The sequence below is a fragment of the Eriocheir sinensis genome, chromosome 25, assembly GCF_024679095.1.
Source record: "Eriocheir sinensis breed Jianghai 21 chromosome 25, ASM2467909v1, whole genome shotgun sequence".
In the NCBI taxonomy this organism is placed as follows: Eukaryota; Metazoa; Arthropoda; class Malacostraca; order Decapoda; family Varunidae; genus Eriocheir; species Eriocheir sinensis.
The window spans coordinates 13,048,530-13,072,081 of record NC_066533.1 but is presented as its reverse complement, the minus strand read 5'-3'; the positions used below and the strand labels follow the sequence as shown (position 1 = coordinate 13,072,081).

The following is a 23,552-nucleotide window of genomic DNA, read 5'->3' as shown; positions in this document are numbered from 1 at the left end:
TTTCTTTGGCGTCCTTTATGGGTGGGTGGTTGACAATTATCGGCTCTATTGTTTGGCGTGTTGCCCTTTTTGCTCGCTTCTTTTGTCTCTCTGTGTCCGTTCCGCATTGTGTGAAGTCTTGTATATAGCAGCCCGTCTTTTTGTTGCGATGCGCGCGAGAATTTGTTTACATTCTGGCGACCCTCGTAGATATGATAAGACTGACCCTTTTTCTTTCTTTCTATTTCTAAACGTAATTAATTTTCAAGGAGAGTGCGTATCTATGTGTGTCTGTGTGTGTCTGCCTTCCTGTCTGTCTGTCTGTATGTATGTATAGTTATGTGTGTGTGTGTGTGTGTGTGTTCCTGTCTGTCTGTATGTATGTATGTGTAGTAATGTCTGTGTGTGTGTGTGTGTGTGTGTGTGTGTGTGTTGATTTTCAGAGCATGTAGCTGTATGTAATGTATATATTTGTGTATTAATTTTCAAGGAGAGTATGTATGTATGTATGTATGTAAGTTATGTATGTTTGTATGTATGTATGTATGTATATATTTCTCCTCATTAATTCTTCTTATAAACATACGGAACTTACTGTATCCAATTGCACTGTCTATTCATTTGTTATTAGTTCACTTCATTATGTATTTTTTATTTATTCAGTCGACTAATATTCACCAGACATATTTATTCATTCAATTTCACTAACTTATTTACGCCTATGTTAATTAACGTATACATATTCATTTATTTATAGCCTATCCACTGAACTACTTCCGTCTATATTTATTTACGCATATACATACATACATTCATTCATTTATTTTCTCTAACCTATTTCCGTCCAGGTTTATTTATACGTGTACACATTCATGATCTCTTTGCTTGTCCTCGTTTTCTTAATGGAAGGGAGGCGAGTTTTTATGACCAGCAGCACCACCAAGTCAAGCCGAAGTTTTCCACGATGAATTGCGTTTGTTTTGCGACCTTCAGCCCGGAGCACGCGGGGAGGGGGAGGAGGGAGAGGAAAGGGGAGGGCCCTCTTGCAGACTCCTACGTTCTTATGTTCTTATGGAAGGGGGAGTGTGAGAGAAAGGAAGGGAGGAATGGAGGAGGGATTGCACGCCCTTTCCCTTTCCCCATCTTTCTTTTGCCACATATTGAAGGAAGAGGAGGAGGAGGAGGAGGCAATATGGAGGGAAAGTTAAGGAGAAGAGGCGACAGGTGAAGTAAGCAAGGAGGAGGAGGAGGAGGAGGAGGAGGAGGGTGCCAAATAGAGTAGGGTAAGACATAGGTATACCTCTTTCCTCCTCCTCCTCCTCCTCCTCCTCTCACCATTGCAAAGTCACACCTCTCTGACGTCACACCGATCACCTTCTGGATATGTCACACCACCTCTTGAAGCCACACCCTCTGCCCTCCTCCTCTTCCTCTTCCTCCTTCTCCTCTTCTTCTTTTCGTCCTCTTTAACCTCTTCCTCGTCTTTGTCTTTCTCAGTTAATCTTCCTCTGTTTCTTCTTTTTTTTTCCTATTTTTATTTGTGTTTTTCTTCCCCTCTTCGAATTTCTTTTTTATTTCTGCACTTCTCGTTTTCCTCCTTTCATCTCTTCCCCTCCTCCTCCTCCTCCTCTTCTTCCTCCTGTCGATGATGTAATCTCTTCCCTCTTCTCCACCTCCCTTCCTCCACCTTCCCTTCCCCATTTCCCACGTTTCACCAATATCTCTTCCTCCTCCTTCTCCTCCTCCTCCTCCTCCTCCTCCTCCTTTCCCCCCTACGTGACCTTACGCGAGTCTTCCTGGTTCCCTAGTCACGGGTCTTCCTACTCACGTTTGTCTTCCTTATTTTCCTCCTCTTCCTTGTTCTACCATTTTCTTCCTCCTCACCTTTCTTTGTCTTTCTCTTCTCTGATCTTTCTTTTTCTTTCTCCTCATCTCTTCCTTCCTATTCCTCGTTTTTCCCTATATTTTCTTCACCTTTTTCTTCCTATTCCCTGTTTATCCTTTTTCTTCCTCCTTATTTCTTTTCTCCTATTCCATATTCCTCTTTTTTCCTCTCCTCCCCTGTCACTCCTTTCCCTCATCTTCCTCTCTTGCATAATCTAACTGCCTTATGTCTTCTTCTTCCTCCTCCTCCTCCTCCTCCTCCTCCTCCTCCTCATCCAATAATTATGTCCTTGGCACGTCGCATTTGTGTCACGGGAGATCGACCAAGAGAGAGAGAGAGAGAGAGAGAGAGAGAGAGAGAGGGGGGGGAGCCTGAGTAAAGGTAGGTGTCCTTGGCCACTTGGTATAAAGGTCGTTCGGGTGTTCCCCGTTCGACTCTGTGTCTGTCTAGTGTAGCGTCTGAGACTGACTTACTGACTGACTGGTTGACTGATTAATTGACTATCTGACTGACTGACTGACTGACTTATTGACTGACTGACTGGTTGACTGACTTATTGACTGACTGACTGACTGACTGACTAACTGGTTACCTGACTGACTGACTTTCTCAATGTTTACTAATGGAAATGACCTCGCCTCCACGTGTGTGTGTGTGTGTGTGTGTGTGTGTGTGTGTGTGTGGCGTAGTGTACCCTCCCCCTCCCTCGTCCATTGTTAGGGTAGCACGTAATTGCGCGTCCTATATGTGGTACTACGACGCAACACTTAGGAAAATGGGTATAAACTTAGGGTCATATTCTTAAACATTTCGGCGCCCAAGCACACAAGGCTTTCGTAGGAGTTCAGGGTATTTCCAGGCGTAGTTTTGTGACCCTGGTTGTAGTTTGAACCTTCTTCTGTACCCTGAACCTAAAGAAAAGCACATTAGAACCCGATTGATCCCCTATTTGACCATTGGAAATAGGCGATGTGAGAGAAGGATACGTCAGATAATACCGACCTTAATTCCCTCGTCTATGAGTACCGGATTCGTGGCGATCGGGGGAAGAAGTTAACTCGAAGGAAAGAAAACAAGTGTAATCTTCCTTTATTATCGTGGAAGTTGCTAAGTCGAGAAAAGAACCAAATGAGGGATTCTCGATTATCTTAAAAGCAGTGGACAGAAGCAAACATCGGATTCTTGACTATCTTAGAAGTAAACTCGAAGAAGAAAACAAATATGGGATTCTTGATTGTCGTGGAAGTTGTTACGTCAGAAAAAGAACCAAATTAGGGAGTCTCGATTATCTTAAGAGGAAATAAGCAAACATCGGATTCTTGACTATCTTAGCAGTAAACTCGAAGAAGAAAACAAATATGGGATTCTTGAGTGTCGTGGAATTTGTTACGTCAGAAAAAGAACCAAATTAGGGAGTCTCGATTATCTTAAGAGGAAATAAGCAAACATCGGATTCTTGACTATCTTAGAAGTAAACTCGAAGAAGAAAACAAATGTGGGAGTCTTGGTTATCTTGGAAGTTGCTACGTCGAGAAAAGAACCAAATGAGGGATTCTCGATTATCTTAAAAGTAGAAGAAAAAAGCAAACATCGGATTCTTGACTATATTAGAAGTAAACTCGAAGAAGAAAACAAATGTGGGATTCTTGGTTATCTTGGAAGTTGCTACGTCGAAATAAGAACCAAGTGAGGGATTCTTGATTATCTTAAAAGTAGAAGAAGAAACAAATATCTGATTCTTTATTATATTAGAAGTCGTTAAGGCGAAGAAAGAATCACTATCCGGATTTCAGATTATCTTAGAGGTTGTTAAGTTGAAGGAAGAACCAGATAGCGGATTCTTAGCTATCATGGAAATAATTGAGTCAAAGAAAGAACGAAATGTCGGATTCTTTACTATTTTAGCATTAGTTAAGTGAAAAAAGAAACCAAATAATGAACTGGGATGAACTTGAAAGTAATAAAGTCGAAGAATGAACAAAATATCGGATTCTTGACTATCGGAAAACTAATCAAGTCGAAGGAAAACTAAACAATAGTCACAATAATAATAAGAAACAATATCAAGGAGTTTCATCACGGAATATTAAGACAAAAGAAAAAAAATCCCGTCTCCTGGGGTCTGTTCCCTCCTATAATTCCTTCCCCCTCCCGTCTCTCTCCGGCATATGACCACATGTTGCTCCGACTAAACGAAACTTTCCAACTTTCCGCTTCCTCTTTCTCAAGGGTTAAAAATCTTGGGAAAGAGTACAACCTTTTAAGGACGAATGGCGTAGAGGAAGTACGAGGTCTTAATAAGGAAGCAATTTCAGGAAGACACAAGGAAGCAATATTGAGGAAGAGGCAAGGTGAGCGGTCTCAAGTTCGCTCTGGTGCCCGCTAGAAAGGCCACACCACCCGCCCCGCTGAGAACTTAAAAACATCGGGATCATAAGAAACTCAAAAAAACATCGGGATCATAAGAAACTCAAAAAAAACATCGGGATCATAAGAAACTCAATAGCAACAACAACATAACGTCAAGATCATAAGGAACAGAACAGCGGAACAAAAGAACATCGAGAACCTTGAAACATGACATCAAGATCATAAGAAGCAGAACAGCGGAACATCGAGAACCTTAAAACATAGCATTCAAATCATAAGGAACAGAAGTGGAACAAAAAAAACATCGAGAACCTTGAAACATAACATCAAGATCATAAGAAGCAGAACAGCGGAACAAAAGAACATCGAGTACCTAAGAACATTGCATCAACATCATAAGGAACAGAACAGCGGAACAAAAGAACATCGAGAACCTTAGAACATTGCATCAAGATCATAAGCGACAGAACAGCGGAACAAAAGAACATCGAGAGCCTTAAAACATAGCATCAAGATAATAAGGAACAGAACATCAAGATCATAAGGAACATAACATCAAGATTACAAGGAACAGAACATCAGGATCATAGGGAACGGAACATCGAGGTACTAGGAACATGAAGATTAGGTACAAGAACATAAGGAACATAAGAAAAAGAACAAGAAAATAGGAACACCAAAAACGTGTTGATATCAGGATCATGAGAAACAAAAATATAGAGAACCTAAGAACAATGAAGAAAATAAACATGATAAAATATAAGGAAAGTAAGATACTGCGATAACAAGAAAATTAGGAAAAAAAATGTATATAAGATCGTACAAGGAGCCTAAGACACCTCAAGAACATAAGAAAATAAAGAAAAAAAGAAACATACGATACACAAAGATAAAGAAAAGAAAGCATCATGAAGAGCTGAAGAACCTCATCAGTAAAAAAAAAAAAAAAAAAAAAAGTTGAAAGGAAACATACAAGAGAGAATATAAGAAACATAAGATAAATAAAGATATATGAACGAGGAAGTGCAGAAGGATAGCATCAACAGCACATGACCAAATTAACATTACGAACACGTTGTCAGCATTAGTAACATATATTAAGGAACACATCATTAGGCGAGTCAGGTGCGCGATGCCTATTGGTGTGTGTGGCAGACCGAGACACTCACCTTCTGAATGTTAATGAATGCAGGTAAAGGAAGGAAGAGAGTGTGCTTGCCGGATGACCCACAAGAAGAGGAAGAGGAGGATGGAGAAGAGGAACAAAGGGAAGTGGAAGAATAATTAAACAGCGACAATTATGGGGAAAAGGAGGAGAAGAGGAAGAGGAAGATGGAGAAGACGAACAAAAGGAAGTGGAAGAATAATAAAAGTGACAATTGTGAGGAAAAGGAGGAGAAGAGGAAGAAGTATACATAGAAAGAAGAAGTAGAAAAAAGGAGATAAAAAGGAGGAGGAAGAGAAGGAGAAAAAGGAAACAACAACAATTAAGAAGGAAAGGAGAAGAGGAAGAAGCAGAAGAGGAAGAAAAAGGAGGAGAAAACAAAGAAACGACAACTACGAGAAATAAAAGGAGAAAGAAGAAAGAAATAAGAACAGAAGAGAAGGAGGAGGAAGAAGACGAGGGAGTAAAAAAAAATAAAAAGGAAAGAGGAGAATAAAAACAGCAATTACGAGGAAGAGAGGAAGAAGGAAATAAGAACAGAAGAAGAACAATAACAAGAACATGAAAAACACCAAGAAGACAAGAAGGAAGAAGACAACGAAGTAAACAAAAAAACAACAACAACAACACTCGGCCACATGTGATTCTTGATTCTTACTTTCCTCTTCTCCCCTCCTCTCCCCTCCTCTCCCCTCCCTTCCTCTCCCTTCCTCTCCCTCCCCTCACCCGCATTCTCCCCTTCTCAGCATTCATCCACCCATGCTAGAGCCACGCATCCGCCCCGTGCCACCCCCCCCCCTCCACCTCCCCCCTCCACCTCCTCCTTAACCTCTCTTTCCATTACCGATCATCTCCTCCCTTCCTCCCTCATCTTCTTTCTCCTCCCCTTTAGTCTCATCTCCCATTCCTCCTCTCCCCTTCCCTCCCTTCTTTCATTTTCTTTCCCCTTCCCCCTGTTTCCTCCCTTCCCCTTTCTTCTTCCCTCATCTTCCCTTCTAGTCTTATCTCCCAGCTTCTTTTCTCTCTCTCTCTCTCTCTCTCTCTCTCTCTCTCTCTCTCTCTCTCTCTCTCTCTCTCTCTCCTTCCTATCTCTCTCTCTCTCTCTCTATCACCTCCCATTCCTTCGCTTCCCCTTCCCCCTCTTCACCTCCCTTCTCATCTCTTTTTGTCTCTGCTTTCATCTTTCATTCCTCCACTCCACTCTACGTCACCTTCTATTTCCTCTATTCTCCCTTCTTCCCTCCTCTCCCCTCTCTTTCCCTCTTTCGGAACTCCGATCAGTGCCAATAAAGAGAAGGGGACGTCGCCCCCGTCAGCTACACACACACACACACACACACACACACACACACACACACACACACACGTGACGCCCTTTATTTCCCTCCTCCTCCTCCTCTTCCTCCTCCTATCTCGATGCCAACCTTGAGCTTATCGAAGGCAACTTTTTATCTTCCCTTCCTCCGGCCGTGCAATGGGTGGGGGGTGGGGGGATAACTGCTAAGCATCCTTGAGGGCGCCCTTGTGTCGTGGGGGCGGGGGGGGGGCTTCAACCCATACCTGCCTAACCGGACCGACGGGGGAGCAGGGGTGGGTGGCGGGGGAGGAAAAACGGAGAGAGAGAGAGAGAGAGAGAGAGAGAGAGAGACTGACATTTGTATTCTGAAAGCCCGTGTCTTTCAACCTATTGCCACCTCAGTTCGCCCGCCTGAATAGCCTCTCGTAGAAGTTTTTGGGCTTTTCCTGGAGTGTTTTATGATCCTAGTGATAGTTTTACACGACCTTAGCACCTTAACGGAAAAATCACTCAGTTCGCCTGTCTGAATAGCCTCTCGTAGAAGTTTCTGGGCTTTTCATTGACCGTTTTGTGATCCTAGTGAGAGTTTTACACGACCTCTGAACCTTGGACGGAAAATCACTCAGTTTGAAAGCCTCCCGTAGCTGTTTCTGAGCTTTTCATGGAGTGTTTTGTAATCCTAGTGAGAGTTTTACACGACCTCTGAACCTTGGACGGAAAATCACTCAGTTTGAAAGCCTCCCGGAGCTGTTTCTGAGCTTTTCATGGAGAGTTTTGTGATCCTAGTGAGAGTTTTACACGACCTCTGAACCTTGAACGGAAAAATCACTCAGTTCACCCGTCAGAAAAGCCTCTCGTAGAAGTTAACTGCTACCTTGCTGGGCTTTTCATCTATTTTTCCTATCCTCTTCCCTCCTGTCTCCTCCCTTCCCTTCCCTTCTTCCCTCATCATCATCTCTCTTCCCCTCTGGTCTCATCTCCCATTCCTCCTTTCCCTTTCCTATTTTGTGATCCTAGTGATAGTTTTACACGACCTCTGAACCTTGAACGAGAGAAAATCACCCATAAAATCCCGGTTAATCCTCTCTGTGGCCTTGGGAGTTAGTCGCAGTGGGACCCCGATATGTTTACGAAGATACGAACATCGGTATTCAGACTCCACTCCAACAGCAACAAACACACGACTTATTGGGAGCTACTGTCGGTGTTGCTGCCCTGGCCACGCCCCGTCCAAGGAACAGTCAGCATCATCATCATTAGCCTTGGCAACACGCGGCGAAGAGGCGAAGAAGTCAAGTCACCCGTGAGTTTTTGTTGGTGCGTCTTGATACGGCGAACACGTGTAGTGCCGACGCCGAACCCCGCCCGCTGTACTTCGCCGCCACCGCATGCTCGTATGTAAGGCAACGGAGAAGAATGGAAAGGAAGGAGAAAAGAGTGGAAAGGAAAATTGAAAGAATATAGGAGAAAGGAGGAAAGAGTAAGGGGACAGCGAGGAGTGAGGAGGAAAGTGAGGGAATAGCAAGAAGAATGGCGTAATGACCAGACATGAAAACGTGGAAATGCAGACAACAAAGCTTATGAGAAAAGGAAGGGGAGGATGCAGGAACTTTCTATATGATAAAATAAATAGTTATCGAGACTAAAGTTCATCAAGGGTGTTTAAAAATAATGCGATAATGACTTTATTCATATTTTCATGTACGTCATCTTATCTTCCTCTTAAACTAACTCAGAAGAAAAAGAAATCACCTAATCTCGCCTACTTATCATCTTCACACCTTGATACCCTTGCACCTGTTTTTCCTCTAGTAACTTAAGCGCACTCTTCCTTAGCACTACCTTTTTACAGAGAAACAATCAGTGAAATTATTAAGCTGTCAAAACCAATCCCTCAAAGACCAATATCAGTGTACCGTTGCACCTGTTTTTCCTCTAGTAACACACGCACTCACCTACAAAGCATACCACCTTTTTACAGAGAAACAATCAGTGAGGTTATTAAGCTGTCAAAACCAATCCCTCAAAGACCAATATCAGTGTACCGTTGCACCTGTTTTTCCTCTAGTAACACACGCACTCACCTACAAAGCATATCACCTTTTTACAGAGAAACAATCAGTGAGGTTATTAAGCTGTCAAAACCAATCCCTCAAAGACCAATATCAGTGTACCGTTGCACCTGTTTTTCCTCTAGTAACACACGCACTCACCTACAAAGCATACCACCTTTTTACAGAGAAACAATCAATGAAGTTATTAAGTCATCAAAAAAGAGGAGAAAAAGAAGAAACAGAAGAACGAGAAAGAAGGGTTGAAGACAAGGAAATAAGAACAAGAAGAATTAGGGAGGAGACCAATATAAGTGAAGCGGTGTAGCCTAGTGGTTGGGAAACGAATCACATGTATTACTTGCCCTATAATAAAGAGATCAGCCAGGGGTCGTTGTGTGTCTAGCTTATCATGTATCTACGGGAGAACGAATCAATGTATGTAATCTTGTGTCACCCAGTCCACGTGTTTAGAAAGACTAGCAACGTGCGTGTGACTGTGTGTGTGTGTGTGTGTGTGTGTGTGTCATTTGGGTACACGTGTATCCTACCTGTATGCATTATGTAACACGATCCTTCTGTCACTGTTTACTTATCCATGTGTGGCCTCGACGTGTCCTGTGCATCTCATACTAACACAGCTTAATTACTAACACACCTGGATGAATGATGGAGTATTTTGTTCGTCTTGCTTTATTGATGGGAGTGTGTACATACCTGGTTGTTGTTTTTGATTTATTGTTTTGTTTTTGTTATTGTTTTTGTTATTATTTTCTTCTTTTTAGTCTTGTTCTTGTTCTTGTTCTTCCTCATTTTTGTTCTTCTTTTCTTGTTCTTGCTCTTTTTCTTTCGTTTTTCCTGTTCTTTTCTTGTTCTTCCTCATTTTTGTTCTTCTTTTCTTGTTCTTTTTCTTTCTTTTTTCCTGTTCTTTTCTTGTTCTTCCTTATTTTTATTCTTGTTCTTTCTTTTTCTTGTTCTTCCTTGTTTTCGTTCTTTTCTTGTTCTTCCTTGTTTTTGTTCTTTGCTTGTTCCTGTTCTTTTTCTTCTTTTTTCCTGTTCTTTTCTTGTTCTTCCTCATTTTTATTCTTTTCTTGTTCTTGTTCTTTCTTTTTCTTGTTCTTCCTTGTTTTCGTTCTGTTCATGTTCTTCCTTGTTTTTGTTCTTGTTCTTGTTTTTTCTTGTCCTTTTCTTGTTCTTCCTTGTTTTCGTTCTTTTCATGTTCTTCCTTGTTTTTGTTCTTTTCTTATTCTTGTTCTTTTTCATTCTTTTTCTCCTTCCTCTATAGGCTCTAGCAGGACACCTCTCTCTCCCACAGAATGACGGGATGGAGATGCTGGAGGGGGAGGAGGGGGACGGGCAGCCGGTCAAGCAGGTGGTGGTTGGGATCTGTGCTATGGAGAAGAAGTCCGGATCCAAGCCCATGAAGGAGATCCTCACCCGCCTGGAGGAGTTCGAGTTCATCCGCACAGTCATCTTCCCAGAGGAGGTGATTCTGAAGGTGTGTGGATGGATATGGGTGACGTTTTGGATGATTTCTTCGTTGATTTGTTCTAGCGTTCATTGTAGGTGATTCTGAAGGTGTGTGGATGGATATGGATGACTCTTTGGATGATTTCTTCGTTTATTTGTTCTAACGTTCATTGTATATCTTTCTGAAGGTCTGTGGATGACTCTTTGGATGATTTCTTCGTTTATTTGTTCTTGCGTTCATTGTATATCTTTCTGAAGGTCTGTGGATGACTCTTTGGATGATTTCTTCGTTTATTTGTTCTTGCGTTCATTGTATGTGATTCTGAAGGTGCGTGGATGGATATGGATGACTCTTTGGATGATTTCTTCGTTTATTTGTTCTTGCGTTTATTGTATATCTTTCTGAAGGTCTGTGGATGACTCTTTGGATGATTTCTTCGTTTATTTGTTCTAACGTTCATTGTATATCTTTCTGAAGGTCTGTGGATGTCTGTGGATGACTCTTTGGATGATTTCTTCGTTTATTTGTTCTAACGTTCATTGTATATCTTTCTGAAGGTCTGTGGATGTCTGTGGATGACTCTTTGGATGATTTCTTCGTTTATTTGTTCTAACGTTCATTGTATATCTTTCTGAAGGTCTGTGGATGTCTGTGGATGACTCTTTGGATGATTTCTTCGTTTATTTGTTCTAACGTTCATTGTATATCTTTCTGAAGGTCTGTGGATGTCTGTGGATGACTCTTTGGATGATTTCTTCGTTTATTTGTTCTAGCGTTTATTGTATATCTTTCTGAAGGTCTGTGGATAGATAGGATGAAAATGACTTGGTGGTTTCTTCATCTATTCATTCTAACGTTTATTGTGTGGCTGAGTTATTTATTTCTCTATAGTTTTCTGAAGGTGTGTGGATGGATACGGATGTGGATGACTCTATGGTGATTTGAAACCTACTTGTGGGAACCTGTTTAGTCTCCTTTGTGGCCTTTGAAAATATTGATTGTGAGAGCTGAAAGTGTCTGAGAATATTAACCATAGATAGTTAGATAGACAGACAGATAGATAGATAGATAGATAGATAGAAATAGATGGATAGGATTTTTGACCACATATTGCAGTATAGATTCCGCTCCCACTAAGACAAAAAGAGAACCAAACAGAATAGTTAAAATGTGCAAGAATCTTATGTCATTGACCACACATTGCAGTATAGATTCCGCTCCCACTAAGACAAGAAGAGAACCAAAAAGAATAGTTAAGATGTGCAAGAAATCTTATGTCATTGACCACACACTGCAGTATAGATTCTGCTCCCACTAAGACAAGAAGAGAACCAAAAAGAATAGTTCAAATGTGCAAGAAATCTTATATCATTGACCACACATTGCAGTTCAGATTTTGCTCACACTAAAGCAAAAAGAGACCCCCCCTCCCCCCCCAAAAAAAAAGATTAATAAAAAAATAGAAGAAAATAAAAACGAGCTTCAAATCTTCATCAGTCCCCCGTCCTTTCTTCCCCCCCAGGAGCCAGTTGACAAGTGGCCGCTGTGTGACTGCCTCATCAGCTTCCACTCCAAAGGGTTCCCGCTGGAGAAGGCGCAGGCGTACACGGACCTCAGGAAGCCCTACATCATCAATGACCTCGAGAAACAGTATGATCTTCAGGTAGGGAGCCGTGGGTGTGACCTTTCCTATGTGGGGTCAGTCGGGTTTCTCAGGATTTTGTTCATAGTTTTTCTTGTGAGACCTTCAGTGTTTGATTTTTTAATGCATTTTTTTTTCTCATTCTTGGATTGTTATTTTTTTACATTTGTCACAGGTTTTAGTTTTCTATATTTTTGTGTATTATAATTTTTTATTATTTTTCTAGTGTGACTTTCCAGCAGTTGAATTTTTCTTATATGCATATTGCTTTTGGTCTAATGTTGAATAGGCATTATAACTGTCATTTTATTTTGTGAATATAACAGTGAATATAACATTTTTCTTTATTTTTCTGTGTGATGAGCAATTATTTTCTTATGTGCATGTGTTTTTCTTCACTCAAGTTATTTATTGTACTCTTGTGTAGCACAGGTGTCAGTTCATTACATTGAAAGTCTTTTCCCTTTGATGACGACAGGATCGGCGGGTGGTGTACAACACTTTACAGAGGGAAGGCATCGAGCTGCCACGCTTTGCCATCCTGGACAGAGACTCAAAAGACCCATCAAGTAAGTGTGTCATTTGAGCTATTAAATTGCCATTGAGAAAACTAATATAAATACGAGTCTTGAGTCCTTATTCTAAAAACATTCGGGGTTTGCACACCCACATTTGATAAGGCTTTTGCAGGGGCTGAAACTGCGATTATTTGTTTTGAAAGTGTCTGAAAATACTATCCTTGGTCTTATACACAACCTTTTTACGTTCTCTTCCTCACCACAGAACGGGAGCTAATAGAGGGGGAGGACCATGTCGAGGTTAACGGCGTCATATTCAACAAACCCTTCGTGGAAAAGCCAGTGTCAGCCGAGGACCACAACATCTACATCTACTACCCCACGTCGGCGGGGGGCGGGTCGCAGCGGCTGTTCCGAAAGGTAGGGCGGCGTGTGGGTGAGTGGCGCGTGGCAGTGTCTTTATTTTGTTGCCTGCCGAGTCAGAAACCAGGACTGGCTCCCTACTTAGTGCCACCCTTATTCCTGGAGTTTTGATTTTATGATTTTACAGTTTACAAGTTGGTGCAGTAATTCTTTGTATCTGTTTGTAGGTTGGTTGGTGGCTGATGCATTAAATTTCTTGACTTATTGTAGAAAGAGAGAGAGAGAGACTCATACCATCTGCTTGGCATAGTGAAGGTGATCATTCTCGACTCATTCCTCAACCCAGCACTGCAGTTACTCATGGTGTGTTTCCAGCTGGGGTCTAGGAAGGATGGAGAAGAGAGAACAGTGGAGGTCAGCCACCACTGAAGTGACTCAGGGCAGGTCATGTCATGTCAGGATGGTTTAGGCTGAAAACTTCTTGGTCAGGAGGAGGATGTAGTGACAAGGACAGGGTGTAAGGTTTTTGATGTCAGTAGTTTTGTGTGTTTGTTTTTTAGCCTCACCTGACCTTTCATGCTGTAAACAACCAGACGTGACATGACCTCTTGGGTCACTACAGGTGAGGAGTTTAGTTCTGCAACAGAATTGAAACCACTCACTTCTTTCACCTCCTTTATGAACCCCTGTTTGAAACCCCCAACAACTCTTCACTTTACTGTCCCTGTAACACTTGCATTTGTTTGGATTAAAGACTCCTGTCAGATGAATAACAACCCCCTTAATCAATGTGTTTGCCTTGGTCTGCCATGTTTGCTACTCGGTCCATTGCCCAGACCCTGTGTTTTTAGGGTGAATAAATCGTTCCTTGGATTAGAATCATGTTGGAGACGTCCTAGGACTGTTCGGCTGACCATGATCAGGCATAGTTCATCCGTCACAACCAGGCATTGTTCAGTATGGAAGCTAGCAAAAAGAAACCCTTGGTCCTCTGCATTAATGGCATTACTATCCAAAATATGATTTTCACTTCCTTGATACAGTCCTCAAGGAAGCTGTCTGTGACCCTTGGCCTGCCAAGACTAACCTGTCTGAGGAAAGAATTAATTATTAGTCTGCACGAACAACCTTTGTCTGCCAATCACTGCTTTGGGAATAGAATCAGCAGTATTTCTGAATGTAGCAGTAGAATGTGTATTCAGAGAAAAACTATGAGTTTGAATGCTGGAAGTGCATATGTTCATGAATATACGCCACTCGGTGATATATCTGACATGCAGTATTCGGAATATAAAGGAACCATGACACTAAAGTTCTTCATATTCACCCCCTGTGTTTCTCCTCTGCAGATTGGTTCCAGGAGTAGTGTGTATTCCCCGGAGAGCAGAGTAAGGAAAACAGGTTCTTACATCTACGAGGACTTCATGCCCACAGACGGAACAGATGTTAAGGTGAGCACGCAAGGATTTTCTTACCTGGGATGGACTTTGGTAGCCTCATTACTGGTCTAGGCACTGAATAGGGTCTCCTGGCACAGCAGACCCTCTACTTAACGCTAGATAGGTGCCAAAGAAACTCATGCTAAATAGAAGTGCTATTTCAGTGGGATTTATTGATTCGGGACCCTTAGGGGGAGGGGGGGTCAGCTCAAGGGCACATTGTAAGTTAATAAAAAATACAAAAAAATAAAAATGGGCTTCATGGAGGGTCTACTGTATCTCTAATCCATTTTCCCACTTCACTGAGTATAAACCTTTCATTTGCTTTTTTTCCATCTTTGTCATGAGTCGTTCCCAGTAGTAATAATCCTGCTCCTACTAATCCTAATCTAACTCCCTAAGTACTATCTGAACACTCCCTAGATACTAATCCTTATTGAACTCCCTAAGTACTAATCTAAATCTATCTTCCTTAGTACTAATTGAAATCTAACTCCCTAGTACTAATCCTAATTGAACTCCCTAAGTACTAATGTAAATCTATCTTCCTTATTGCTAATCGAAATCTAACTCCCTAGTACTAATCCTAATTGAACTCCCTAAGTACTAATCTAAATCTATCTTCCTTAGTTCTAATCGAAATCTAACTCCCTAGATACTAATCCTAATTGAACTCCCTAAGTACTAATCTAAATCTATCTTCCTTAGTACTAATCTAAATCTAACTCCCTAGTACTAATCCTAATCTTAACTCCCTAAGTACTAATCCTAATCTAACATTCTAAGGACCAATTTAAATTTATTCCTCTTAACCCAGTAGCAGCGGGGATCATGTTTCTTAATGGTCCCTCCAAGCGAGAAAAATGAGAAAAAATCACCCCTCACACAAACCATTTCATAATATATATCAAAGCATTTGTGATCAGATTATGTATCATCTATTTTTTGGGGTTTAAATCATGGCACAAATTTGGCCCATCGCTGCTACATGGTAAAGCCACAAATTTGGCCCGTTGCTGCTACCGGGTTAATACTGATCCTAATCTAACTCCCTTCTCTGTTCTCCTCCTGCAGGTGTACACAGTAGGTCCCGATTATGCACATGCCGAGGCGCGAAAGTCCCCAGCGCTGGACGGCAAGGTGGAGAGGGACAGCGAAGGGAAGGAAGTGCGCTACCCAGTCATCCTCTCTAACGCCGAGAAGCTGATTGCGAGGAAAGTGTGCCTGGCCTTCAAACAGACCGTGTGCGGGTTTGATTTGCTAAGGTAAGGAGGTGACGAAAGCTGTGTTGTGTTTTCTGTTGCTATGTCATCTTCTCTTCACTTCTTGTCTTCTTCCTCTTCTTTAATGTCCTTATATTCCCTTATGGGGTTGGATACGCTATGAGTCTCTCCCAGTCTTGGCAATCATACACTCTTCTCCCTGTTGTTAAGTCATATTGCAGAGAAGTAGTAGCCGTGTTGTGTCAGATGTTATGTCTTGTTATCCTTCTGAGAATCCATTTGGTTGTGTCAGGCAAATTATGAAGACACTTTACCATCCAAAATTAGTCTCTCTTGTAGCCTCTCATTTCTATTTTCTTTTATAGGAGTGGTGCTTAGTTGGCTGTTTTTGTTGTTTTTGTTTTTGCCTGTAAGCTGCTTCCTTTACTGTAAAAAAAATAAAATAAGAGTGTCAAGGTTATATGGCTCTGCAGATGTCCTTGTGTTGTTTTGCTGGATCATGTAATATACTAATGCTTGAATATTCTCCTCTCCTGCAGAGCGAACGGCAAATCTTACGTGTGTGATGTCAACGGGTTCAGCTTCGTCAAAAACTCCAGTAAATATTACGACGACTGTGCCAAGATCCTGGGCAACATGATCCTCAGAGAGTTGGCGCCCACCTTCCACCTCCCCTGGGCCATCCCCTTCCAGCTGGATGACCCGCCCTTCGTGCCCACCACCTTCGGCAAAATGTATGTCCTTCTTGCTGTGCTTTTCACCCAGCTTGCTTTTCCTCAGTGTGTGCTGTGTGTTTGTTTGTGTGTACCATCCAAGGCAGTTAAACTACTACTCCAACAAAAATGGTGACGGGAAAAGTTATCGAATGTCTGATCCCTTGATGGTGATGATGATGTTTAGTTATTTTTTTATGACCTCATAAAATTATGTACTCCTGAAAAGTAAAAAAAAAAAAAAAAATATTGACCACGTTTTTCCCGTGAAATTTTGTGAGGAACCAACTTTTATGCTTTTTACTTGCATGAGCTTCTTTCCCTGGCATTAGATTTATTCCTTAATTGAACATATAATAACCATAGAGGAGGGTATCAGTACACCTCTCCTCCTGAAATTGAACCCTCTTTCGGCCACCTCTTTTTAGGAGCAGCGAGCAGCAGGCTTTTTTTTATTATTGTTTCCTTTTTTGTGCCTTTGAGCTGTCTCCTTTGTAAAAAAATAAATAAATAAAAATAAATAAATAGAGGAGACTAATTTTTCTTTTACATTCAGTTGTCTTTTCATGAGCATACAAAAATGGTAGATACTTAAGTTTCAGTGACTCACTAATACATTATTGCACGTTCTCTCCATCCCCCCTTAGGATGGAACTGCGGTGCGTTGTGGCGGTGATCAGACACGGAGACAGAACGCCCAAGCAGAAGATGAAGATGGAGGTCAGACATCCAAAGTAGGTATCAGGTAGCCAACCCACCATTGCTGATTAGTTTGATTTGTATTATTTGAGCTTCCCCTTAAAAAACATCATAGAACTCAAATTATCATCACCTATATTAAACGTTTTAAATAAGCTTCATTTCCGTAACTTTCCTTTCACACTTTTGCATTGATTTATTATTTATATTTTTAAAAAAAAAAAAAAACATCGTAACTAATCATCTATCACCTATACTGCTTTTAAATTAAATTAAATTTCGTAACTTTTCTTTTCACACTTTACATTTAGCTGAGTAGAAAAATTATTATTATCACCTAAACTAAGCATTTTAAATAAGCTTCATTTCCGTAACTTTCCTTTCACACTTTTGCATTTCGTAACATTTAGCTGAGTAGAAAAATTATTATTATCACCTAAACTAAGCATTTTAAATTAGCTTCCTTTCCTTAATTTTTCTCTCACACTTTTTCATTTCGTAACATTTAGCTGAGTAGAATCATCATTATTATTATACTAAACATTTTGAATAAGCTTCCTTTCCTTACTTTTTCTTTCACATTTATTCTCAAACTATGAAGCTGTCCATTTACATTCACCGAAACGAAAGAAAGTCATCATTCTGTAACACTAATCTGAGTAGAACCAATATTATCATGACCCATACTTAGCATTTTAAATAATCTGCATTCCCTTAGTTTTCCTTTCACACTTACTCTCCTCAAACTATCAAGCTATCCATTCACATTCATTCCGTTCAAGTAGTATATTTAAATGTAACGAAGGGAAGAAGGGAGGGAGGAACTTCAGGTCCGAACACTTGTATGACCAAACACTTCTCTCATTTCTGTGGTAGGAAGGAGAAGAAGGAGAAGAGTGTGTGTGGTGAGACTGATTAAGAAAGCATGTCACGGAAAGCAAGAGGAAGTAGAGAGCGAATGAGACATGTGAAAATACAAAAAATGAGGAGTGCATGCAGAAAGGAGTGAGAGAGGTAAGATTCAACAATGTACTCTGAGAAATGGGTCGTGAAGTGAGAGTTAGGGACCACCATCTTAACCCGGTAGCTGTGGGGATCATGTTTCTTAAAGGCCCCTCTAAGCGAGAATAATGAGAAAAAAATCATCACTCACACAAACCATTTCATAATATACATCAATGCATTTGTGATCAGTTTATGCATCATCTATTTTGGGGGGTTTATATCATGGCACAAATTTGGCCCGTCGCTGGTGCATGGTAAAGCCACAGATTTGGCCCGTCGCTGCTACCGGGTTAATCATAAATAATTCTAACGGAGTGACTTACTGAATTGAGATAACTGGTGATGAGAAACTTTTTGCATTGGATGTATTTGTTTTGAGAAAGGATAAAAGTAAAAGCTGTGGAGAAAGGCCACTGGGAGGAGCTGGCAACACCCCTGAGAGGATGTGATGTGACTGAGATTTGAGAGTACGTATTGATATGCAAGACACGTGGAAGAAACTTGTCTTGTGTGTTTGGCATGTAGGTGAATACACAACCATCACTCATTAATCCTCTTAATCCCTTCACTCCGGCGACGCCGACGTCGGTGTCCGACAGGCGTCCGACAGCGTCACCGTATGGAAAGGGTTAGTCCTCTTCTAAACCTCTTAATCCTCTTCCATATCCTTTTAATTCTCTTCTAAACCTCTTGAAAGGAAAGGGAAGAGGATTAAGAGGAATTTAGAGGAGGATTGAGAGGTTTAGAAGAGGATTAATCCTCTTGCATTTCCTCTTGACCCTTTCCATACTGTGACGCCGACGTCTGCATCACGGATGAAAAGGGTTAATCCTTATCCTTAAACTTTATTTTTTTGTTAATCTTAGTTATTAAATTATTTTGTATTTTAGGTATCTTTGTACCACATTCCTAATTATCATAATATCCTTACACTTTTATTTTGCTATCTTACATTTTCAGTAATTTTGCTTCCTGAGTGTCTTTGCATCACCATCCTAATCATCATAAAATCCTTACACTCTTTACTTTGTTAATCTCACGTTTTTAATGATGTCGCATCTCATATATTTGTACCTCCATCCGAAATTCCAAATCATTTTAATTTTCTCATTTTGCTACTCATTCATCACTTGAGCATTCCATATTGATGTCACCTATTTATTACTGTCATAACCATTATAATTTTTGCCAATTTGCCGTTCTCCCATGTTTAATAATTTTGCATCCTTCATATCTACGTAACTCCAACCTAATCATCATAATTTCCCCAAGTTACCACTCATTAATTACTTAAGCATTCCATATTCACACCACCTATTTACTGCCATCTTGAGCTATTATAATCTCCCTCATTTTGCCATTTATCCTTCACTCCAGTACTATGGTCATCTATCCCCAGGTTCTTTGCGTTATTCGCCAAATACGACGGGTACAAGGACGGCCACGTGAAGCTAAAGAAGCCCAAGCAGCTACAGGAGGTGCTGGACATTGCTCGGTCACTGCTCGGGGAGATCGAACAGAAGCGCGCCGATCCGGAGACAGAGGAGAAGAAAGGCAAACTGGAGCAGCTCAAAAGTGTCCTTGAAATGTGAGTGAGTTGTCGTGTGTGTCGTGTGGGCTTGACCTTGAGTTGACCCTTAACCTGGTGTGACCTACTGTGATATGTGTGCCTCTGTACCCACCCAACTGATCTTTCCCTCACCCCCTCACCCTCCCACCCACTCTCCTTACTCTGCACCTTCACCCTCTCGCCCCCTACACACATACATTTAGATTCAACATGCAAAAAGCTCAGCCCCTAAAAATGTTCACCTCAACATATAATAGAAAAGTGAAAGAGATACTATTTGAAGATATATTTTTTTTATGTTAGGTTGTCATTATAGCGTATGGGGATGGTTTAATTAAGGTGTGGAGTGTTCCCCCCTCAGGAAAATATATTATACGTACAGATTATATTATTAGTGTTACTGAGATCCATGAGAGGGTGTCAAGGGAAAGTAAAAGACTGATATAAACCCAAACAGAGTCCCTTCAGTTAGCAGACGTGGATGTGGAAACTAAGACGGTGACAGTAAAGTAAGAACCATCCAACCCCACAAGGGAAAATAATGACGTTAAATGAAGAAAAAGAAGTAAAGTAAGGAGAAGAATGAAAAAGGTTGGGACAATTCAGCCTCGATAGGAGAGGAAGAAAGAACTTGACAGGTTGGAAATGAAAGACAAGGGAGGGACAAAGGAGGAGGATGTTTTTATGTAACTAAAGGAAAGGAATAACAGGGATAAGAAGTAATTTCAGCACCAAATCATCACCGGAGACAGACAGGATAGTTAGCAGGCACAGTCTCTTTGTCTCCCTCTCTATCAACATCTCTTTTTCATCTCTATCTCTTTCCAATTGTACCCTACCCATGTGTGTCTTCCTTAACCCGGTAGCAGCGGGGATCATGTTTCTTAATGGTCCCTCTAAGTGAGAAAAATGAGAAAAAATCATCACTCACACAAACCATTTCATAACATATATCAAAACATTTGTGATCAGATTATGTATCATCTATTCTGGGGGTTTATATCATGGCACAAATTTGGCCCGTCTCTGCTACACGGTAAAGCCACAAATTTGGCCCATTGCTGCTACCAGGTTAATGTTTTATTGTTATGTTTGTGTCCATCTTCTCAAGTTGATGTGAGTCATGTTTTATTAATACTGATAAAAATTGTAACTTTCTTTTCTCTGAGTGAAGAAGGCTCAAGTTTATAACTATATTCTAGCAGCACACAGATGGCAGGTGTTGTGTGTCAGTGTGAGCCTCAACACCACGGAGCCTCACACAAGCATCATGTTATCAATACAACTCTTACATTTGATCATCCTGCCACACATATTTTTATTTATGCATCTTATTTTAGAAATTAACTTCTTGATCACTTTACTTTCTAGCTCAAAAATAATCAGTGAAGGACTCTACAGCTGTGTGTTTGCCCAAGTTAATGTTATTCTTTTCCAGTTTGACTATGAATGATATGTCCAGATCTTTATTTCATATATTTTTTGACTTTGTATGTTATTCAGACATTTTTAACTGTATTATTGACCACTTTCCAGCTGACTGTTAACAATGTTTTTCATAAGATTTTCAGAGCATCTCCTCATGACTTGTTTGCCAATCTGTTGTTTATCCTAGAAGCTGTGACGGTGAAGCCTTGACGATGACACAAACTGAAAACCATGTTTCTCACACACTTTAGTTCAGCATGGACAGGTTACATTTGTTGAAGTAATTGGCATTTCTGCAGCCTAAGAAGTTCCTCTCAGGGTCAGAGGCTGCATTATTGTTGTGACATGATAGGGGATTCAGTCTGCCAAGGGAGGCTCCCATTGACCACACTGCTGAGAATTTTGACTCATAGGATCCACCGACTCCTGGAGGAAATTTTGAGAAGCACGGACAAGTGACTGCTAGGATGCACTGGGTCATGAGCGAATGTTCCTAAGTTAGAGGAGGGTGTTGGGGATCCCTGACCCCTGTAATGAAGGAGATTGTGTTGTTGATAGCTTTCACCGAGACTTGCCAGGGTTTTTAAGGAAGGAAAGTGAGATGGAAGCAAGTTTTTCATAATTTTATCTCCCAGCAGCTCCATGATGGATGAGATTCTCCATCCCGTTGGTCATTTATATACCACGGTGTCAGATGAAGCTCTGCCGATCACGTCACAGTGATGCCGCCTCCCCCGCGTCAAGCCTCCATGCCCCCTCTGGACCCTGTGCTTGTGTGCTTGTGTCTCTAGGCTCATGGCAGGGTGTTCTCCATCCCTCCCTCGTGGGGGATGCCAGTACACTCTACAGTACACATAACTATATACATCAGGGTTTTCAACTCAAGTCAGTTGCTGTCTTCCTTTCCACATGGGAACAATTTTGCGATAAAGTACAGTTTTGATGTGATCACTTGATGGTTTTGTGACATTAGGTCAAGGATTTCACACCTCCTTGTTTGGAGGATTCAGGATTACTAGCTGTTACATGTTTTGAGAGGCATTATTCCAAGGGCTGTGTGCCTGGACCACACGTCACACACGGCCCCCCAGCTAAATATTCCAGGCCAGCTCCACTCCTTGTGGCCTCCTCCTCTTCTGTAGAATCAGTGTTTTGTTTTGTTTTTGTACTGAGACATGCATGATTGTGTGTTCTTGAATTTTATGTTTGAAATTTAAATTATTTTTGTAAAATGGAAAGGACAGGAAACAGACTGCTTTGAAAGGCCCTGATCCATTCTTCATCCTCCTCTTGTTTCTGTTTCACAGTATAGTTTCTGAATATATTTTTTATATAAAAGCAGTTTTAACTTTCCTTTTGTAGATAGTGTATAGTAAAGTGTTTTGTTTGTAGTGTATTTATAGGGAGTTTGTGTATGTACATTAAAGTAGCATCTGTCTTATTTTTATTTTTCCTTCCACTGGCTACTGCAAGGTCCCTTAGTGGTGGGCGGTGTTATTGGTCCTGTGGGTGGTGGGGTGGCCCAGGACTGTAAGTCTGCTCTCACCCAAAAAGAGTGGGGATGCAGAAGCTGCCCACACCTCCCTGTAGTGTAGAGTGTAGAGCCACCAGCACACAGATCAACAGCCATTGCTTGAGGCAGTCCTGGGTAACAAGGAAATGCTCACAGCTTTGCAGTATAATGTTGTTGTTCCTAGACTGGCTGGCACACAGACTAAGTGATTTATATATCTGTCAGTTCTGGAGTAATGTGTCCCAGGTGCTATTGGCACCATTGTCAAGGTGCTAAATATGGCTTTAAACTTGATCACTGTGTTTCAGTGTGTGAACCACAATTTTGAGGCTTTAAGCAAGGGATACTTATATATTTTTTTATTTGGCTGTTTGAGACCAGTGGGTATAATTTACACTATAAGACCAAGGTATGAGCAGGATTACATAGATGTTCTTGGCCTGAGACACTGTCTCCAGGAGGCTGTGGCAGGTGCTTGATCTGGAAACTCCTAACAAACACCATCTGAATGAGGTCCTTTTGTTTCCCTTTGAAGGGTTTGAGTACAACATGCCAATCAGTGCTTTCGGTAAAGTATTTATTAGCAGAGAAAATAATCCTTATTTCTAAAATGGGAAGAATGATGTAGATTTGGTGTTTTTATGGTGATTATCATTTGAAATTTGAATGGGATTCATTCTGTAAGACAAAAAGGAAAACTCTTTAGACTGGTTGTAGCAAGGAAGGATGACCTGTCTGGTTGACCTTGACCAAATGTTGAACCCAAGCCTCGCTGCTTGATGGCTGAGCACCCAGTGTACGGGAGTCTAGAAGCTTTATATTTTGGAAAGGTGTTTCACAGTAGGATGAGAATCAAAAGACAGAGTACCCAATATCAAAAAAGAGAAGGAGAAGCAGGAAATGGAAGTGAGTTTCTTGGCTCCATAAAAAAAAAAAAAGTAAAACCAGTGAGTCCAAGACATGAAGCCAGTAGTTAAACATCACATTTATTGCCTTTCCTGGAGTTGAGAGGAAGCATGAACTACTACATAAACAGGCAAATTTTAATTAATTTCTAGACCTTAAATGTAAAATACAAATGAAAAAGGTAAAGCTAATGGACACATTGTTCAGTGAGTCATGAAAGGTTCAGTTAGGAGTGTGTCATCAATGGCCAGGCTGTTGGAATTCAAACCCTGGCCAGGCCCACCTGCCACCCACCTCAAGGCCTGGAGAGGAGAG

General features: G+C 41.1%; 1 protein-coding gene across 24 annotated transcripts in view; it reads left to right on the top strand.

Annotated features, from left to right (window-relative positions):
- The window catches only part of LOC127003399 (inositol hexakisphosphate and diphosphoinositol-pentakisphosphate kinase 2-like), an 85,108-nt gene that overhangs the window by 27,233 nt on the left and 34,323 nt on the right, over nucleotides 1-23,552 (top strand). For 15 of the 24 annotated variants that reach the window (XM_050869996.1, XM_050869993.1, XM_050869998.1 and 12 more), the window contains 10 exons: nucleotides 10,063-10,245; nucleotides 11,741-11,881; nucleotides 12,339-12,429; nucleotides 12,644-12,798; nucleotides 13,012-13,155; nucleotides 14,091-14,192; nucleotides 15,255-15,445; nucleotides 15,943-16,137; nucleotides 16,764-16,850; nucleotides 19,220-19,408. In XM_050869996.1, the coding sequence (XP_050725953.1) occupies nucleotides 10,063-10,245; nucleotides 11,741-11,881; nucleotides 12,339-12,429; nucleotides 12,644-12,798; nucleotides 13,012-13,155; nucleotides 14,091-14,192; nucleotides 15,255-15,445; nucleotides 15,943-16,137; nucleotides 16,764-16,850; nucleotides 19,220-19,408 (1,478 nt within the window). The remainder of the gene's footprint in view (nucleotides 1-10,062; nucleotides 10,246-11,740; nucleotides 11,882-12,338; nucleotides 12,430-12,643; nucleotides 12,799-13,011; nucleotides 13,156-14,090; nucleotides 14,193-15,254; nucleotides 15,446-15,942; nucleotides 16,138-16,763; nucleotides 16,851-19,219; nucleotides 19,409-23,552) is intronic. The other 9 variants (XM_050870004.1, XM_050870003.1, XM_050870001.1 and 6 more) reach the window with 3 other exon arrangements.